The sequence below is a fragment of the Bufo bufo genome, chromosome 3 (assembly GCF_905171765.1).
Source record: "Bufo bufo chromosome 3, aBufBuf1.1, whole genome shotgun sequence".
Classification (NCBI taxonomy): Eukaryota; Metazoa; Chordata; class Amphibia; order Anura; family Bufonidae; genus Bufo; species Bufo bufo.
Genome location: NC_053391.1, coordinates 434030094 through 434050424, shown reverse-complemented (window position 1 = coordinate 434050424; position 20331 = coordinate 434030094). Strand labels below are relative to the sequence as shown.

Genomic DNA, 20331 nt, shown 5'->3' with positions numbered 1-20331 from the left:
TAACATGGTATTTGGCCCTCAAATAAACTTCAGTCTGGAGGGGCTTTCCTACCAAAAGCACAGGTAGTATTCTAATTATCTATGAAATCAATATCTGATTAGTGGTGTCTGATCACAAGAATGAGAAAGCCTTTATGAAAAGATGTCACTCTCCATCCACTGCTGTCTTGTGAATGTTGTTGGGTTGCAGTTTGCACACAATGCTGGGTTGAGAGTTACGATGTTTCAGACTATCTGCAATACTTGCAGACTACAGACTGCTGTAAATCTCAGAATTCAGCTTGCCTTAAGCTGACCATACACATTAAACGGTCCGACCATCTTATGAGTATGCGGGGGTCTCCTGTCTATTTTCTGATGGCAGATATGGGAAGAGATGAGGATGGGACTGTTGGATTTCAGCATGCTTGATCTTTTTCATCAGAGTAGTCTGGCGGCAGCTTATTCCTCCTCTTCCTGTTCAGAACACATGCACGCTCGGTAGGTGAGATAGCTGTCGACTGAAAGAGCGTTCGGCCGACAGGTATCTTATGTGGCCATACACATTTAATAATCAGCTATTTCTCCCTAGTTTCTACCATACACATACACGTCCAGCTCTGTTGAACGTGTAGTCTATGAAGAGAGCAGACTAAGACGCTGCCAGTCACTTCTGGGGGAAGCTTATCTCCCAGGAGAACAAAAGGATGGGGTGAAAACAATCATTTGGCCCCATCCTTTTCTCCCTGTAGAGGCAGAGTTGGGACCTTTCCACACACATTAGAGTGTTGGCCAAACCCACCATTCTCGGTGAGTTCGGCTGATGTGTATATGTATATGGGGGCCTTTACTCAGCCCACAGATGCCAAGCTGTATTCTTGGATCACCCCAGCAATTTCCTAATAGTATTAGTATTTTATGTAAAATACAACCAACCCAAAGGTATACAATGCCAGTCCAGATAAGATTAGAGGAAGGTATATAGCCAACCATGGACATGTCAATGTGTCGGCTTAACAAGGGGTTAAGTTACATTTACATGATCCAATAATCGTCCAGATTATCCAGACAATCTGCCCGTGTAAATGTGCCGTCGATCACCCGATGAAAGAACAAAACGCTTGTTTATCGGGTGACCCTGTCGTTCATGCAGGCACCACCGATCATAGTTTCTGGGCAGCAGATCATGTGGTCTAAACAGTGATCTGCTCAGAAACCATGATTCTGTATGAGGACAAGGGATCGCAATAGCAATCCCTCATCCTCATACTGTGGAGGAGATCGCCTCCTTCACTGATCGAGCAGCCGACTGTCAGGAAGGAACACTTCCTTCCCGACGATCGTCTGCAGAATAGTCCCGTCAAAATCCACCATTAGCCACTGTGCAGAATGTGGAGATGTAATTATTAACGTGCTGACTGCCCCCTCAGGCTCCACAAAAGCAATCCAAGAACACTGAAGATAACTCCGCAGATAACTAGGCAGACTGCCATTAGGCATTTAGTGCATTTATTTCTGACATGCTCAATCATGAACTGCATAAACTGAATTTTATTACCTTTTTTACCTGTATTACAAGGTTTGGGAGTGTTCTTGTCATACATAGTACACCTTCTTAATAAAAGGTCCGTGTCACAGTAATCCTTGCGAGTGATGTTTCAAGTATAAAAGTGGAACACTTTGGCTCTTTTTATTTTTGATGATTTGTTAAAAACAGGATGAATGCTGGCTTTATATCACATATTACCAAACCAGAAAACAAAGCAATAGAACTACTAAAGTTAAGCTTATATTAGACCTGCAGATAATACTGAAGATCATCGCTAACGAGTGTTCACTGGAACGCTCGTTAGCGATGATCTGGCAGTGTAACACTGCCGCCAATTTCCCAATGAACAAGCAAACTCTCGTTCATCAGGTAATTGTAATCTTTTAGGAAGTTTAAAATTATTGTTTGCCGGTGACAGAAGGTGCTGTGCAATCACATCTTCTGCCGGCAAACAGTGATTCAGTATGGGGATGAACGATGGCATTAGTGATCGCTCCTCCTCATACTGAAAAGGAGATCGCTGCATGTAATAGCAGTGGTCTCCTCCTCTAACAAGCAGGTGACTGTCGGGAAGGAACGCTTCCCTCCCGACAGTCACCTACAAAATCTGCAGGTGTAATATAAGCTTAAGAGGCATGACCACAACAGAATTTCATAGTAAAACATTTTAAATCAAACACCTACCTTACTGGCTTATCTCCGGGACCCATGTCTTGAAATCCCATTTCCTCCAACTTGCAGCGGCGATACAGTTCATAATGCTTGCTGTGAGTCTGTTCCCTCAAGTCCTCCATATTAGTGCAAATCAACATTTCACGCAACTTTACAAAATCACAGTGGTTCTCGTTTTCCACTAGCGAGAAAATTACAGACAAAATTATCAGCCAGATGAATTCACTACACTTTTTTGCAGAAAGCCATGCACATGCTGCAGAAACATCTCCATTCAGTAAGATCAATGAAACTGATTTTCACAAATCTGCCCTGTGTGAATATAGCCCCCAGAGAATGTATACTGTATATGTTGCATTTCAGTGGCAGATTATGGCCACACTATATTAAAAGCAGAAGGCATTCCTCATCTGTTAAATATCAATGAAGGCAAGACTTACTGCACTTGATATCAGTGGTAAATGTGTTGCTAGGCTGTTTACCTTGCATAACCTTCCTAAGGACATCGGGGCACATTTATTAAGACCAGCGTTTTAGACGCTGGTCTTAATAAAGCCCCACAGCTGAAGGAGGATGCACTAAAGTTATGAAGAGGTGCAGGCCTCTCCATAACTTCGGCGAGTCAAGCGCCAGTTCTAAATGTAAGACAACTAGGAAGCTGTCTTACATTTAGACCTTTTTCTACGCCTAAAACAGGTGTGAGCGGGGCAAAGTGGCAGATAGCGGCGCCATCTGTGCCTGAAATACGCCTAATTTAGGCATATTTCAGTATAAGAAATGACCCCCATTGTGTTGCTAGGAAAGTCATTTGTTTGCTGCAGACATTTAATTATACAAGATATTTAATGGGTTTTAGGGAGGTATTACGCTGCTTGATCTTCGGGCATGTGTGAGCGCCTATGTAAAATAACACATCCGTCGGCACTCATTTGCATCGGCCTGATTACACAGGCTAATAAATACTGAATGTGGGAGGAACGCTTGCTACCATAGCCATTCCTCCCTTATTCTGTTCTATTCATTATGAGCAGCACCACATCCCTGATTACACAACGAGATGATCAGCCGACAAAATACTGCTTGCTCATTCATTGGCAGCTCAATTATACAAGCCAATTATCGGAAACAAGCATTCGTATTCCCAATAATTGGCCTGAAATTGTGGTTTACTCTGCAAACTGAAACCAGTTACACTCAATCTATGGAACATTTTGCCCTAGGTAAAAGCATGCTCATTATAACAGCAGCAAAGCAGGGTGCACTGGTATCCCCAACTATACAATGTAATTCAGTGTCATCCAAACTGATACAAAACCCAACCTTTATTTTATATCTATGAAACATAAAGAAGGTGGATTTCTTTACCTTGCACAATACCCCACGGATACTGCCGAGCCTTTACCATTTTGTTTCCAATCTTAACTTCCTCCATGCTCCCCACCACTGCAAAAGGAAGCTGTGTCTGGAGTAAGCAGAAATACATAATCGGCAAATGAACATACATGTGAAGCCATCTCAAGTTCTCATGCATCCAGTCTCTGCATCTTACAGAACAATAGCAGAGAAAAGTTCTGCTTGTTCAGGTATGCTAAAGGATGAGATCCTGAGACTTGTTCTTACACATACCATACAGCCAAAGACTGGAGAAAAAGTCAAAACGACATGACAGAGGGTCTTACATTCATTGAGGCATTCAGCTTGCTGATGGTCTCATCATCAGTTGGAAACTGGTAAATCTGCACACCATTGCTGACCAACTCGCTCATCAGCTTGGCTTTGAATTTCTGTAGTTCCGACTTTGAGATCACGTCTGCTTTAGCAATAACAGGTATGATGTTCACCTGAGAAAGAGCACATTCCACATGTGAGATAAAAGACGCTCACGTAGACACCTGGACGGAGATTCAGTGTAAAGAATGCAACACCTCCCTGCTTTGCTCCATAGGAAGATGGACTCTCTGTTTTCACTGACAGATGTGTGACCACAAAGTTCTAGAAGCTGCACTGCATGACAGGTGAAACTCGAAAAATTTGAATATCGTGCAAAGTTCATTTATTTCAGTAATGCAACTTAAAAGAAGAAACTAATATATGAGATAGACTCATTACATGCAAAGCGAGATATTTCAAGCCTTTATTTGTTATAATTTGGATGGTTACGGCTTACAGCTTATGAAACCCCAAAGTCACAATTTTGAGGTACCCTTTGCTCAGGGGGTATGGATTAATTAGCTGACTAGAGTGTGACACTTTCAGCCTAGAATATTGAACCTTTTCGCAATATTCAAATTTTAAGTTGCATTACTGAAATAAATGAATTTTTGCACGATATTGAAATTTTTCGAGTTTCAACTGTATGTAAAGGGAAGCTGTCATCAGGTGTATGCTGTCCTCTCTGAGGCCCTGATTATAGCTGTGTGTCACTTACTGTAGTTTTCATATAATCACTGTTTTTCCTAAGCCATAGCCCAGTAGTGATCTGTAGTTCTTGAGATTCATGAGCTGACGGCACCCCCTTGCTGCTGATAGGCAGCTTTCTTCCTATGCACAGTATAGGGAGAAAGCTGTTCATCAGCAGAGGGTGGGCAGAGTGAGACATCAGCGCATGAATATTGAGGGTTAACATGACCGATTCTTCAGTGGAATCAGACAGGGAACTGGCAAGATCCTCTGGCACCACATATCTCTGAATCTATCAAATTGCTTCAAATGAAAAATTCTATCCTGTCAGATCCTCAAACCCCAATGGCAGCCCTTGGCTAAGGGTTTACGAGGTCCAGTTGGAGGTGCCTGTCTAAATCAGTGGGATTCTCCAACAAAATGCCTGGCTTCCCACTTTTATTACAAATATATTTATCGGTCAATGAAGTATTAGATCAGACTCAGACGAGCGAGTTCAATGGAAGAAACACTTCTGACCTCTGCTTCTTTGACAGGATCGCACGGCATTACAATGCTTTATAATGCTGTGTGTTCCTGCCAAGCCTCAAATCTATTGAATTGTTCTGACATAATGCTGTCAGTGTAATTCAGCAGATATAGCTCTGACAGGTACACACAGCATTATAAATTATTATAATGCCATATGATCCCGTCAGAGAAGCAGAGGTCAGAATGGGAAATCATGCTTACACACGCAGCGTGTTTCTTCCATTGAACTCGTTCGTCTGTGTCTGGCCTAAGCCTCAATATTCCAGGTGATAAACATCAAGTAATAGTACCTTGCTGTCCAGCTTCCTCATGGTTATAAGATCCAGAGATTTGAGGGAATGGCCAGTGGGAGAGATGAAGTAAAGGCACACATGAATTCGGCTGTCATGGTATCTGTATAATAGTCTCTTTATCTTTAACTCTTCTTGTAAATAGGCTTCAAACTGTGTGTCAATATAGTCGACGATGGGCATGTAGCTGGAAAAAAATAAAAAAAATTATACAATACAATGCAGTAGAAAAGGCTACCTCAAAAGATGACTAAAGAGGCCCCAGTCTGCCCAATGGGTGCTGCTATCTGCATCTATTCACCATACAACTGACTGTAGAATAGAGAAGGATGTGCAGGTTCATTTGGGGGCATAATAAGCCTTTCCCGACCAAAACATCTGTCAGACCCCCACCGATCAGATATTGATGGCCTATCCTACCTGAAAACCTCCTTAAAGGGGTTTTCCAGGTTCTTAATATTGATGACCTATCCTCAGGATAGGTCATCAATATCAGATCGGCGGGCGTCTGACACCCGACACCTCCGCCAATCAGATGTATGAAGAGAAGGCACGCGCCATGCACGTGTGCCGTCTCCTGTCTCTCTTCTTGCTTGCCGCTTCTATGTCAACAGCGAGCAGGAAGCGAGAAGGGAGACGGCAAGTGCGCAGAGCGCATGCCTTCTCTTAATAAAGGCTGATCGGCAGGGGTTCCAGGTGTCAGACCCCCGCCGATCTGATATTGATGACCTATCCTGAGGATCAGAAAGTTAAAAACATTATACAATGATAAGACCAAAAAACTATTCAAAAAGGACCTGTCTGCTCTTCTATAATTCCGCTCAACTGTGTTTTAGTAAATGTTATCTTCACCATGAAAAAACAATGCTGGTGCATCTTTTTTTAGAACTCTACCTTGTGTTTTTCCTCTAAATTGATGACTGCGTGTAACACAATGAAGTGTGTTCTAGGAGTACGGTCCTACGCTGCTGAAAGTTGTGCAACTGACAATCTGTCCCATAAATCTGAATGAGGTTGTTTCAGCAGCAAGCACATGGATTTTTGGGATCCCCATTCAGACAAATAGGACAGTCAGAGAAATGTCTGTAACCGATCTGCCGTGTGTGACTATACCAGTGTAGTGACATGCCCCATGGTTACATGCAGGAATGGCATAATGAAAAACAGAGATGATGCTCCAACATTGCTATTTCATAGGCATGCATGTATTCAGATCTGAGTTCATGCCATTTTCCCACTATGAGTATACAAGGCAAGTAATGCTCCACAAACCTGTCTTCTTTATTTATCTGGTCCCCGAAGCCCACTGTATTCACAATCGTCAGCTTCAAGCGCACATTGCTCTCTAGAAGGTCATACGTTTGTGCTTTTAATTTTACGGAAGGCTCATAATGACTGAATTCATTTTCTTCAAAATTAGTATTGAACAGGGTGTTTATCAGTGTGGATTTGCCTATTCCAGTCTCCCCTAAAATAAAACACAGCAGATCAATAGTACAGTGAGTATGTAATAATCCTAAATATCAAGACTGGATCTCCGTGGGACTAGGGATCTGATCATTTATATATTTACTGAAATGCAGGCTTTTAATGGGAACCTCTCATCAGGTTCATGTTGCCTGAGTCAGCGACAGCATTTGTTCCAGGATTTTGATACTGACAGACTATCCTCAGAATACGCCATCAGTAGCAGATCAGTGGCAAACATCTTGCACCGCCATCAATCAGATGTTTAGTTGTAGCGCTGCGCCAAAAGATGGTGCTAGAAGTACACAGCTCTGTCCATTGTGTACAGGACCGATCTGGTAGCTTCCATTCACTTCAATGAGAGCAGCCCTGCAGTTCCCACTACACAATGGACATAGCTATATAGTTCCAGCACCGACGTCTGCTGAGTGGAAGGAATGTGAAATGTCAGACCCCCCCTCCACCGATCTGATATTAATGGATTATCCTGAGGACAGGCCATCAATATCAAAATCCGAGAACGCCCCTTTAAATATCCCATAGAGTGCTATCTGAAATGCTGCGGCCTTTGTAAACCAGGGACGGGGAAAAGAGTTCAGGCACATCTTGGCTTCACTGATAAGTCTCTACCTGTTTGCGTATAAGGAGAATCCTGCACTGAAAACTGGACTGGTGCTCCCTTGTGTACAGCAGGCAGTTTTTACACGTGATTTAAGGCTGAATTCACACGTCCGTGAGATACCGGACTGGCATCCTGCTTAGTGCAGGAGCGCACAGCGTCATTGGTTGCTATGACGCCGTGCTCTTTGTGCCGCCCCTGCAGTACAGTAATACACTCGTATGATCTATACCAGTGACGCACTAAGCAGGATGCCAGTCCGGTATCTCACGGACCGTGTTTCACGGACGTGTGAATTCAGCCTAAGGGCTCATGCACACGACTGTTGTTGTTTTGCGGTCCGTTTTTCACTGATTCCGTATCTGAGGTTTTTTCTCTCTGATTTAAGTCCTCTTTCGTTCTGTTATTGCACAAAACATACCCGTATGGTTTCCATATTTGATCCGTTTTTTGCGCATCGTATACAGAAACAGTAACTTATTAATCACCAAACACATGAGCAATATGGGCTGGGCATAGCATTTCTACAGTATGGATCTGCAAAATACGGATGACATACGGATGTGTTCCGTGTGCGTTCCGGATTTTTTGCGGACCCATTGACTTGAATGGGGCCTCGGACTGCGATTTGCGGACAATAATAGGACATGCACTACTTTTTTGCGGAACGGGCATGCGGACAAACGGAAACGGAATGCACACGGAGTAACTTCTGTATTTTCTACAGCCCCATTGAAGTGAATGGTTCCACATACGGTCTGCAAAAAAAACCGGAACGGAAGCGGAAATAAAATACGTTTGTGTGCATGAGCCCTAATGCTATGGTTTTTCCCCGTCAAAATCAATGACCAACTGCAACGATTACAGCATGCTGCAGCTAAAAGTAAGAAACATAGTAAACCCTATAAAAGCCTGCTATGTTTAACGTAAACTGTGAATTGTATTTTCAAAAATAAAGTCATTTACATGGGGCATCTAGAAATTACTTTTTTTTTCCCTAGTGTGTGAACAAGGCCTTGTGGGGAACAATAGAAAATATTTTAGTGTTCTTTTTGTAGATTCTATTGTAGTAAAATATCTTTTGTTATTGCTGGATCCCAGCATAAAGTGCTAAAATAAACCTAGCTTAATGGGCATATTTAAAGAGGTTTTCTGAAACAGCCTGCACTTTATGGTTGCTGTGTAGCCTATATGTCAGCATGGGATCATCCGGGGAGTATATTCTTCAGCAGTGATATTTTGTGGTAGTCAAGTACTTCTAGAAATGTACTTCTTTTCTGAATGTTAGGTTACTTTCACACTTGCGTTGTGAGGAACTGCCTGCCGGATCCGGAAATCCGTATGCAAACGGATATCATTTGTAGACGGATCCGGATCCGTCTGACAAATGCATTGAAAAACTGGATCCGTCTCTCCGGTGTCATCGGGGAAAAACGGATCCAGTATTTATTATTTTCACATTTTTAAAGGTCTGCGCATGCGCAGACTGGAAGACCGGATCCGTCAATACGGCAATTTTAATGCCGGATCCGGCACTAATACATTTCAATGGAAATTAATGCCGGATCTGGCATTACGGAAAGTGTTCCGGAGTTTTGGATGGAGAAAATACCGCAGCATGCTGATGCATACTGAACGGATTGCTCTCCATTCAGAATGCATTAGGATAAAACTGATCAGTTTATTTCTGGTATTGAGCCCCTAGGACGGAACTTAATACCGGAAAAGAATAACGCTAGTGTGAAAGGACCCTTAGGCCCCTTTCACACGGGCGAGTATTCCGCGCGGGTGCAATGCGTGAGTTGAACGCATTGCACCCGCACTGAATCCCGACCCATTCATTTCTATGGGGCTGTGCACACAAGCGATGATTTTCTCGCATCACTTGTGCGTTGCGTGAAAATAGCAGCATGCTCTATATTCTGCGTTTTTCACGCAACGCAGGCCCCATAGAAGTGAATGGGGCCGCGTGAAAATCGCAAGCATCCGCAAGCAAGTGCGGATGCGGTGCGATTTTCACGCATCGTTGCTAGGTGACGAACGGGCTGGGGACCCGATCTGTATTATTTTCCCTTATAACATGGTTATAAGGGAAAATAATAGCATTCTTAATACAGAATGCAAAGTAAAAAAGTGATGTAGGGGTTAAAAAAAAAATATAATTAACTCAACAAGTCCACTTGATCGCGTAGTTGCGGATCTCTGTCTTCTTCTGTAATGTTGAGCTGCCGGCTAAGGACCTGTGGTGACGTCACATCACATGATCCAATCACATGGTCCCTCACCATGGTGATGAACCATGTGATGAGCACAGTGACGTCATCAAAGGTCCTATTCCTGTGCACAGCAAAGAAGAAGACAGAAGAGAAGCCGGGCTGCGCGATCAAGTGGATTAAGATGAGCTACATTTTATTTTTTTAACCCCTCCAGCCTTATTGTACTATGCATTCTGTATTCAGAATGCTATTATTTTCCCTTATAACCATGTTATAAGGGAAAATAATACAATCTACAGAACACCTAACCCAAACCCGAACTTCTGTGAAGAAGTTCGGGTTTGGGTACCAAACATGCCGATTTTTCTCACGAGCGTGCAAAACGCATTACAAGGTTTTGCACTCGCGCGGAAAAATCACGCATTTTCCCGCAACGCACCCGCACCTTATCTGGGCAAAAAACATGACGCTCGTGTGAATGAGGCCTTAGAGTCACAAAAAAGGCAAGATGGGAATTGGGGTCAGGCTGACAAGATGGAACATCTTGTGTTTTGTGCTGTCAGTGTTTCAACATTTACATGTGAAAAGAAACTTGGCCAAAAAAACATCTCACTTCACAGGTGTTGGTGACTTCTTCCTGTACACAATTCACTGCAAAAAAAATGCACCAAAATGATACGCAACTGACAATACTAGCTCATTCCTCAGGCCGATGTTAAAAGCTGAGAACTTTGCCAATATACTCCAGTCAGGAACATATCGGAGCCCATATCGGAATTGCTCCCCCGGTTATAGACGCGCTACAGTGTCCGGGTTTGGAGCATTTCTACCCGTTTAGGCCACTTTTTTCAGTGAGTTTTTGTCCTTTATTGTAGGTTGCGTATCATTTTGGTGCATTTTTTGCAGTGATTTTTGTATTTATATATTTTCTCATCTGCACAATGTATCATTTTGTGTAAGATGTTCTTGTGGTGCATGCGGTCCGCCCCGGCATCCTCCAATGTACGCATTTTTTGCTGGGGATTGCCGTTATCTGCGGACCGCATGCGGAGGAATTGCTTCCCCGGTTATAGACACGCTACAGTGTCTGGGTTTGGAGCATTTTCCCCCGTTTAGGCCACTTTTTTCAGTGAGTTTTTGACTTCTTCCTGTTTACAAGGCGGCAATGGCTTTATAGAATGTCTCCATAACCCCTACTATATACTGGCTGGAGAAGGGTTCAGCTAATTTTTTTTCACAGAACATTAAATATTGTTTCACTTAGTTGCTTTTCCTTCTTGATGTCCTTATCTTGACTTGAAGTAAGACAAATGATGTTAATATTGGTGCCAAGCAATGTAGATGCCTTCATTAGGTAAATGTTTTCCTTTTCTATTGGTTGGTTCCACTACACAGGCACTGTATGGGTCTGGGGGGGTTGCCCTCATTAATACTCAGGTATATTGGCATATATCCCTGTGGAAGCTAGCTTGACCACCAATGGTATGGTGTGGGTCCCTGGCCTACAGACCATTCATTCCATGGATTTAGTATCGGAATAGTTCTTAGATGTACTGGATGTCACATTCAGTTTTTTACCCTTTATTCCAATTTTTGGTATATAATATACATTAGATATCTATGACATGCTATGTGATGTTTTATGTATTATTACATCTTTAGTGGGAAAAAATTTATTATTTGCTATGATCTAGGCCATATGTATTAATGAAGGGAATCCCTGCACTAGTTAATGGTGGTTATTTTGAACTTCACCACAGTGTTTCTGTATGCAAAATTTTGAAGGGATTCTGCAAGACCTCAAACCCGTTTTCATATGTGTAGACACAGTGCAAGGGTTAAAGGGGTTGTCCGGGTTTTTTTCTATTCATATCAGATCGTTGGGGGTCCAACACCCGTAAGCATGACTGCTGCAACCACTGACCCCTTGACGCATGACTGCTGCAACCGCTGACTTATTGGCCTGCGGCGGTGATGTATGTGTAGACAGCACACACTTCCTGTCTAGTGTGAACCAGAAATGAAGGAGAAGGGAGCTTGGCAGTGGAATCAAAGCTCAAGCGATAGGGGAGTCTATTTTTTTTTTACCCCTGCACCCTGCCTGCCCATATGTAAAGGGGTTTCCGATCTCAGAGAACCCTGTTAATTTTTCTTTTTTTTTGCAACAATAAAAATGTACAGTTTTTACAATTCTGGAAGTGTGACTGCTTATATAGTTATCTTTTTGTCTTTTTGGTGTTTAATTGGGTAAATAGAGCAGAGTTAATGTGTCCATATAACTTCAGTAGCTGTCAACCAACATGCCTCGGTCAAGCGTGTATGTGTTCTCAATGGGGGGAGAGAATTAAGATGCTGCCAGGCACTTCTGCACAGAAGCTTACCTACTTTGAAAATAAAGGACTGGTCATGTTTAAATTAAAGAGGACCTTTCACCAGAATAAAACATCTAAACTAACTATACAGACATGTAGAGAGGCGCCCAGGGATCTCCCTGCACTTACTGTTATACCTGGGCGCCGCTCCGTTCGCCCGGTATAGCCTCCGGTATCTTCATATGTTCGGCTCCACCCAGTGGAACCTGCCGGCCTCTCTTTCTCCTATGCTGTAGCGCTGGCCAATCGCAGCGCTCAGCTCATAGCCTGAGAGGTTTTTTTCTCTCTCAGGCCAGCGCTACAGCATGGGAGAAAGAGACGCCGTCAGGTTCCACTGGGTGGAGCCTAACTATGAAGATACCGGCGGCTATAACAGGAGAACGGAGCGGCACCCGGGGATAACAGTAAGTGCAGGGGGATCCCTCGGCGCCGCTCTACATGTCTGTATAGTTAGTTTAGATGTTTTATTCTGGTGAAAGGTCCTCTTTAAAGGGAACCTGTTACCCGGATTTTGTGTATAGAGCTGAGGACATGGGTTGCTAGATGGCCGCTAGCACATCCGCAATACCCAGTCCCCATAGCTCTGTGTGCTTTTATTGTGTAAAAAAAAATATTTGATACATATGCAAATTAACCTGAGATGAGTCCTGTCCCTGACTCATCTCAGGTTAATTTGCATATGCATCAAATCGGTTTTTTTTACACAATAAAAGCACACAGAGCTATGGGGAATCGATATTGCGGATGTGCTAGCGGCCACCTAGCAACCCATGTCCTCAGCTCTATACTCAAAATCCCGGTGACAGGTTCCCTTTAACATAACCGATCCTTTTTTCCTCCATCATCTATTGAAAGAATGTTAGCTGATCAGGTAAGACACATTACATGGTAGCCGCTCCAGGGTTTGGTTGACTTTAGTCTAATGTGTAGATGGATAGATAGACTTACCTATACATAGAATATTGAAGCAAAAGCCTTGATGGACTGATCTATTAACTAGCTGATCTGGTAGACTGTCAAACCCCACATGACCAGACAGAGCTAATGAACGGACATTTTCACTCTGCTCCAAAAACAAATGTTTCATGATTATACAGAAATCAATACATATACGGTAAATAAAATGGTCTTAATATTGAGAAATGTATCTATAGAGAACTTACATTTCTTCCCTCTCGGGGATAGTCATTTGAGGGGCTTTGCGGGGTCCTCATTCCAAAACTGGATTGGTGAACCTATAGTAAAAACATAATTATTAAACATTACGTACATATTTCAAAGCTAAAAATATTTCAAGTTAAAGGGTACTGCATACGGCACGGATGGTTGCAATTGGCCAAGCCAAGCCCACCACAGCAACCCATGGTTTACCATAAAACGGTGAGATCATTGGCTGCTAGGTGGTTTTGACTTGCCGACGTGCAGTCAGCTGCTCTATGAGGCCATACCTTTTATATTTTATAGTTTTCCTGTCATTTTTCATATGTAATATGTCTACAAAAATAGCAAAAAGGCAGACACAAGCGTCACTTCTGGAGCAAATAGGGAATAAGGTTTTCAATGCATTTGTAAATGTCATGAGTGAGATTTTATGAATGATGTGTATAGTGATAAAGTCTATAGAGTCTGCATGCTGGGATGGGGAGACCAGAGGCCTGATTTCAATTAAACAGTTTGTCCCATGAAAAATATTCTACAGTTTTCAAACCAGGCCCTGGATCTGAATACTTGTGTAATTGCATGTAATTAAAATTTTTGCATAGCCACTGAGCTATTCAATAAAATGTATCTGTGTAGCGCCACCTGCAGTTAATTTTTTTAAATTTCTTTGACCTTCTAGAGAGAACATGGACACGCCCCCTGAGCTGCAGCAGAACAGACCCTCCCCTAGAGCTGTCAGCTTGATATAAATCTAGCAGAGCAATGAATGGGGAGATCTCTGGATCCATGTGAGGTACAGGGCTGGTTCTAGCTTTGTTACAAAGAGGTTGTCATGTCCTATATGATGTCTCATTTTTAACATCAGTCATGGGATAACCCCTTTAAATCTTCCAATGACCTAATGTCTTCTTGTGGGGGAAACAAAAGACTATCCAGTTGAACTTCTACCTTTTCTAAAGTAAATGATGTAAAGCTAACTCAACTATACTTGGATTCCATGGACTTTAGAGATGCAAATGTCGTAGTTTTATTCCATCCGCCTCTGTGCTCTTGCTGTGCTGCCGCCGGACCTCCGGCCCGCCCCCATTATAGCCAATGGGGCCGGAGCAGACCTCCGGCGGCACGTGTGCACTAGCGGCAGCACGGATCCGGCAGGCTGTTCACCCGCTGGAACAGCCTGCCGGAAAAGGCTGCCGCTAATGTGAAAGTAGCATAAATTGGATAATACAAATTTTGCTTTATCTATGAGGAAAAAAAACATACAAAGTACTGAAATCCAGTCCGCTAAAACAAAGCTCTCAGTGACTCATGGGCAGGAAACAAGATGGGAAGGGAAGAGCTTCTGCGATGATTTACCATCACTATCATAGGAAGCCAGTGGCTCCTGAGGAAAGATCTCACACACCTAGGAGCTTCACTAACACAAAGACGTCTGTTTGTTCCTGGTGAATAAGGCTTCCAGCTACTCTTCATTCCAACAGAGACTGAAACAGTAACGTCTTTAGCAAGCCTGACAGGAAATACATTCATGCCACTGACCTTCTTCTTCACAGCTCCGGGAACAAATCTGCATTCCACAGAGTGCGAACAATGACAACCTGAAATGTCTATAGACAGTCACCATGAACTAGAAATCCCAAACCATTTATATAGATATATATAGATACTGTGTGACTGACAAGCCTACAAAGCTCCCACAACCCACTGTAAGATACAATGATTACCCAATACTCCCAGCTCCACCTCTAGAGACCAGCACCATCTCAATGTAATTGGTGCCACTAAAGCTCAACGCTGCCTATCCATTGGAAATAATTTATACATAGACATGATAAATCAAAGGAATGCAATGTCTATGGTTCCTGCAGTGGTCTGACAGACGTCTAAGGCAGGGCTCGACAAATTCCAGGCGCCATGGCGATCAGGAATTTGGTCCTGGCGCTTGGGTATTTGTCAGCCTGTTTTCAAAGGTGCAGGGGCGAGGGGTGCGGAGCGGGGCCCGTTCTGTCCGGAGGCAGCAGTGGAGATGAGCGCCTCCATTGTGGAAGCGCTCATCTCCATATTCATCTGTATCGCCGTCCTCAGGACAGCGATACAGATGAATGGTGCGGAGGAGCAGGGAAGAGGCGTCTCCCTTGCCCGTTTCTCTGATAGGCTACAGGCGGCGCGATGACATCATCTCCTGAGCCGTACAGTGCGGGACACAGGCCGGAAGAGGCCTGCATCACATCACTGACAGCAGCATAAGGTAAGTATATGAGTTTATTGTTTTTAATATTTATAGTATACTGTGGCAAGAAGGGGGGTGGGGGCCCTATATACTGGCACAATATGGAGGGGTACTATGTAGAAGAGGGGAAGTACTATGGGGCCCTATATACTGGCACAATATGGGGGGGCACTGTGAAGAGGGAAAGCACTATGGGGGCCTTATATACTGACACATTATGGGGGGCACTATGGGGGCCCTATATACTGGCACATTATGGGGGGCACTATGGAGAAGAGGGGAAGGAGCACTATGGGGGCATCTACTGGGGGCCCTATGTAATGGCATGCATTATTGGGGGGCTCTATGGAGAAGTGGGGGGAGGGGAGCACTATAGGGGCATCTACTGGGGGCTTTATGACGCGGCTCCGCCTGGCTCCTAACTTTTTTAGCTGGCTCCTAGATTCCAAGAAAATTTGTCAAGCCCTGGTCTAAGGTCTACAATACTCAGCATGGTGGCTCGGTGGTTGGCACTAGTGCCTTGCAGCGCTGGGGTCCTGGATTTGAATCCGACCAGACACAACATCTGCATACACACTCCAAAAATATACAAACAGGAAAGCTGACCCTAGTGTGTGTTGAGGGTCAGCACCTATATAGCAGCCACTGACTTTCCAGGGAGTCTCCACTATCCCTGCACTATGAGTCCCTGTGAGAAAAGTGTAGGACAAATGTTTGTCATTATTGTAGAATATATGGAATAGGTCCTTATAGGGCCAGATTTATCATTAACTCAAGGCAAAATAATGGAGTGAAAAAGTCCAAAATTTTTGCGCAATCGCTAAAACTGCGCAGAAAATGTGTGACTTTTATTGGCTCTGCGCTATGCTTGCCAGTTTTCTGAAAGTGGGCGGGTTTTCTTATGTAAATGAATCTCTAGACAGATTTACTATTGCAACAATTTAAAAAGTCGCAAAAAATGGCGCAATTTCACTCCAGTGAAGACTATGCTTATCTTATGCAACTTTTTAATAGAACATGCAACTTTTTCGACTTTTGTAAAGCCGCTTACTAAAGGATAAACTGCTACCGTCAAACCACATTTATCACAGTATTAAAGGACCATTAATAAATCTGACTTTGGACATATGTAAAAGTGGAGTAAGATGTAAGTGTAATGATAAATCTGGCCCTGCGACTTTCTATAAGCAGCATCCCTAATAGAAAATATTCTGGCCACAGTCTGTAGCTGCAATAAAGCACTCTACCGTGTAAAAATACTGTCTATATACAATAAACAGGACGTTTTACCTTTTTCTTTCAAGCATTCCCTCTGGTATCACATTATTAATGGTAGAAGTGTACAATTCTTTCACTATAATGTAACATAAAGTACAAACTAAAAGTTTTCCCAGCAGCCACCCCTTTTGTGCGGTGTAGCAAGGAAGCTGGGAAGTATGGAACAGCCCACATTCTTATGTCACTAAGTTCAGGACTGGGAATGGCACATATGGAAAGCATTACTGTAAGGAAGGAATTCCACATATAAGGAGTGGCTCTGGAACTAAGAAGAGCCGGATGAAACTCCCCCCCCCCCCCCCCCCCTTCTGAGATTTTACAGACACTACAATGACAGAGATCCATACAGAACGACGTCATATCACTCTAGCTGAGTCTCCTGCAGCACTTATCCCAAATCCTCAAACCCAGAGAATACTGCCAGGCATCGGCCATTTGCACTTTTTTTTGTCAGTGAGATATATGCTGCTGTGTCATGAATCCTTACCTCATAAGTTGCAGGCTACATATTGAACTATAGCTTTTACAGTAAATAGTCTAGTATTATTACACCAGGCATCCTTACACAAGGAAATTTTACAAAAATCCTAATCTATGTCAAATTTGTAAACTGAAATGTGTCCACTAAATCTGACCAAAGATTTCAGCTAGACATTAAACCTCCAAATGAAGGAATCTTTAAAACTCCAACTGAAGCAATGCCTGCTTCTTAGAAGGTTCTCTTGACAATAAACGGATCAAAAGCTTGCCCTCTTGCTGAGACCCCAGCAATCACCTGTAATCATTGGCAGTTCGATTTCCCTGCAGTGCCACCAGAGGGGAAATGCAGTATTACATAGTTCCCATTCATACAAATGGACTGTCTGTGTTATGGAGGACAGGGAAAGTCTTCCAGAGCAAGAAAAGCTGTTTGTAGCCCCTCCACTATGGCCAAGAGAAGAGGTCCCCAGTAGGAGACCTTCTCTGTTAACTAGTTTGAATAGACAACTCTGACAAATTACTGGAGAACCAATGGATCTTCTGTAGACATTAGGTTGTCCATAGATCTCATCATAAAAGCCATGGTTTGAAAATACTAATTTTAAATAGTAGAAGAAGGCAAATTACATGGTCATTCAACCCTTTATTCATAAACTAAAAGGGGTTGTGCCAAGTTTTCAAATATTCCCCAATCCACAGGATAGTTAAGAGCTAACTGATTGGTGGGGTCCGACTGCTGAGACCCCTGCAGATCCCGAAAACCCAGTCCTGATAAAGCAGCAGGTTGAGCATGCACCCTGTCATTCCATTCATTCTCTATGGGACCGCCAGAAATAGCCAAACAATGTACTTGGCTATCTCCAACAGTCCCATAGGGAATGAATGAAGCTGCAGGGCCTATGGTCGACCTGCTGCTCCATCAGGATGGGGAAACTGGACTCTCGTCTGCAGAATTGGTAGGGGTCCCAGCTATCAGTTGGTTATCTTATCCTATCTTGTGCAGCACTATCAGACCTGTATAACACCTGCATGCAGTCTGTGCATCTTTTCACTTGTGGCAGTTTTCAGACATTCCTGCAGCAACCCCCCCCCCCCCCCCCCCCCCCCCCCCCCGCTTACAGGAAATGCATGGAGAGGTAAGCTGGCTTCCTGTGAAAATGCCTCTATCACGTTAGAGTGTGTGTCCCGTTACTGCATCTACAGCTTCTGCTGTCACCAGGGGTGTAGCTAAAAGCTCATGGGCCCTGGTGCAATAGTTCAGCTTGGGCCCCCGTCCATGAGTGCTTGTTGGAAAGGGGCAGGGGAGCCCATATCCTTCCTGCTGCCTGAGGCAAACATTGAAAGGGCACCCCCTCATGCCAAATTCTTAACCTAACCCCTTCCCTCCAGCCAGAGGTGTAAATTGACCAGCATGCACTTTCTATAATGCCAGTGTCTTATGTGGCACAAAGGTTTTTGGGCCCGGGAGAGACTGCTAGCTCTGCACCCCCTATAGCTACGCCCCTGGCTGTCACATACTTTGCGCTGAACAGATCTTATTTTATATAATCCTGCTTCTTATCTTCACAGTTTTATCCCAGTTTCACCTACTGACTTTGTGATCAGCTATTATTGCCTGGGAAAACAGCTGGATGGTCATAATTAGAGTTGAGCAAAGTGAGGATGATTAATCCGAAGTCGCTTCGTTCAAAACTTTGGAATAATACTGTTCGGAGATCGGTCTACGCACAGTATTAGAATGTATGGGCTCCGATGAGCCGAAGAAAGTTATTCACAAAGTCGCTCAAGAATTCCTTGAATAACTTCGGTAGTTGATTTTTAAAGTGGAAAACCACTTTAACACTTGAAACCGAATTCGGGTACCTCGGAACCGAATCAGAGTTCAGTCTCAAGTGTTAAAGTGGTTTTCCACTTTAAAAATGAACTACTGATGTTATTCAACGAAGTCATGAGCGACTTCGTGAAACACTAACTTCGGCTCATCGGAGCCCATACATTGCAATACTGTACCCTAGTATCGTGGGCACTTCAGATATGAAAACTAGATTGTCCCGCTGTTGTGCTGTTGAATGGACCGATCAGCTATAACATCAATGAGAATCTGAGTGACTGTGACAAGAGACAGATTCTGATGGCAAAATGACAGGTCTTGTGGGGTGTTCCCATTGTGCAGTGGTTAGTGCCCACCAAAAACAGTCCAAAGAAGGACAACCAGTGAACCAGGGGGGAGGGTTTTAATGTTATGGCTGATCGGCGTACAGTGTATTTGGAAAGTCTTTAGACCCTTTCACTTTTTTCACATTTTCTAATGTTGTAGCGAACATAAAAAAACTCAAGTTTTCTCTCATCATCCTGCATTAAATAATCCCTAATTAAGGGTCCATTCACACGTCCATATGTGATTTGCAGATCCGCAAAACACGGACACCGGCAATGTGCTTTCCACATTTTGCGGACCGCAGATCGCCGGCACTCTCATAGAAAATGCCTTTTCTTGTCCGCAATTGCGGACAAGAATAGGACATGTTCATTTTTTGGCGGAACGGAAGTGCGGATCCGCAAATGCGGACAGCACATTCCGTCCCCATTGAAAATGAATGGGTCCGCACCTGTTCCGCAAAATTGCGGAACGGATGCGGACCCATTTTGCAGACGTGAATGGACCCTAAGAAAGTGAAAACGGAATGTTAGAAATTTTTGTTAAGTTATTAAAAAGGAAAAACTATACATAAAGTATTCAGACCTTTTGTTCACTACTTAGTTGAAGCACCTTTGGCAGCGATTACAGCCTCCAGTCTACTTGAGTATGATGCCACTAAGTTTGCACACTTGTATTTGGGGATTTTCTGCCATCCTTCTCTACAGATGCTCTCAAGCTCTGTCAGGTTTGATGGGACCGTTGGTGGACAGCCATTTTTAGGTCTCTCCAGAGATGTTAGATTAGGTTCAGGTCAGGACTCTGGCTGGGCCCCTAAAGGACATTCATAGAGTTGTCCCCATGCCACTCCTATGTTGTCTTGGCAGTGTGCTTAGGGTCATTGTCTTTTTGAAAGGTGAACCTTTGGCCCAGTCTGAGTTTCAGGGCAC

The 20331-nt window shown here is 43.5% G+C and overlaps 1 protein-coding gene across 1 annotated transcript in view; it reads right to left on the bottom strand.

Moving 5' to 3' along the window:
- SEPTIN10 (septin 10) overlaps positions 1-20331 on the bottom strand; it is a 58755-nt gene that overhangs the window by 23289 nt on the left and 15135 nt on the right. The window contains exons 2-8 of the mRNA XM_040425008.1: positions 13259-13330; positions 13044-13158; positions 6694-6889; positions 5422-5608; positions 3880-4041; positions 3566-3662; positions 2213-2381 (exon numbers count right to left, since the gene is read on the bottom strand). Coding sequence (XP_040280942.1) covers positions 2213-2381; positions 3566-3662; positions 3880-4041; positions 5422-5608; positions 6694-6889; positions 13044-13158; positions 13259-13330 — 998 coding nt within the window. The remainder of the gene's footprint in view (positions 1-2212; positions 2382-3565; positions 3663-3879; positions 4042-5421; positions 5609-6693; positions 6890-13043; positions 13159-13258; positions 13331-20331) is intronic.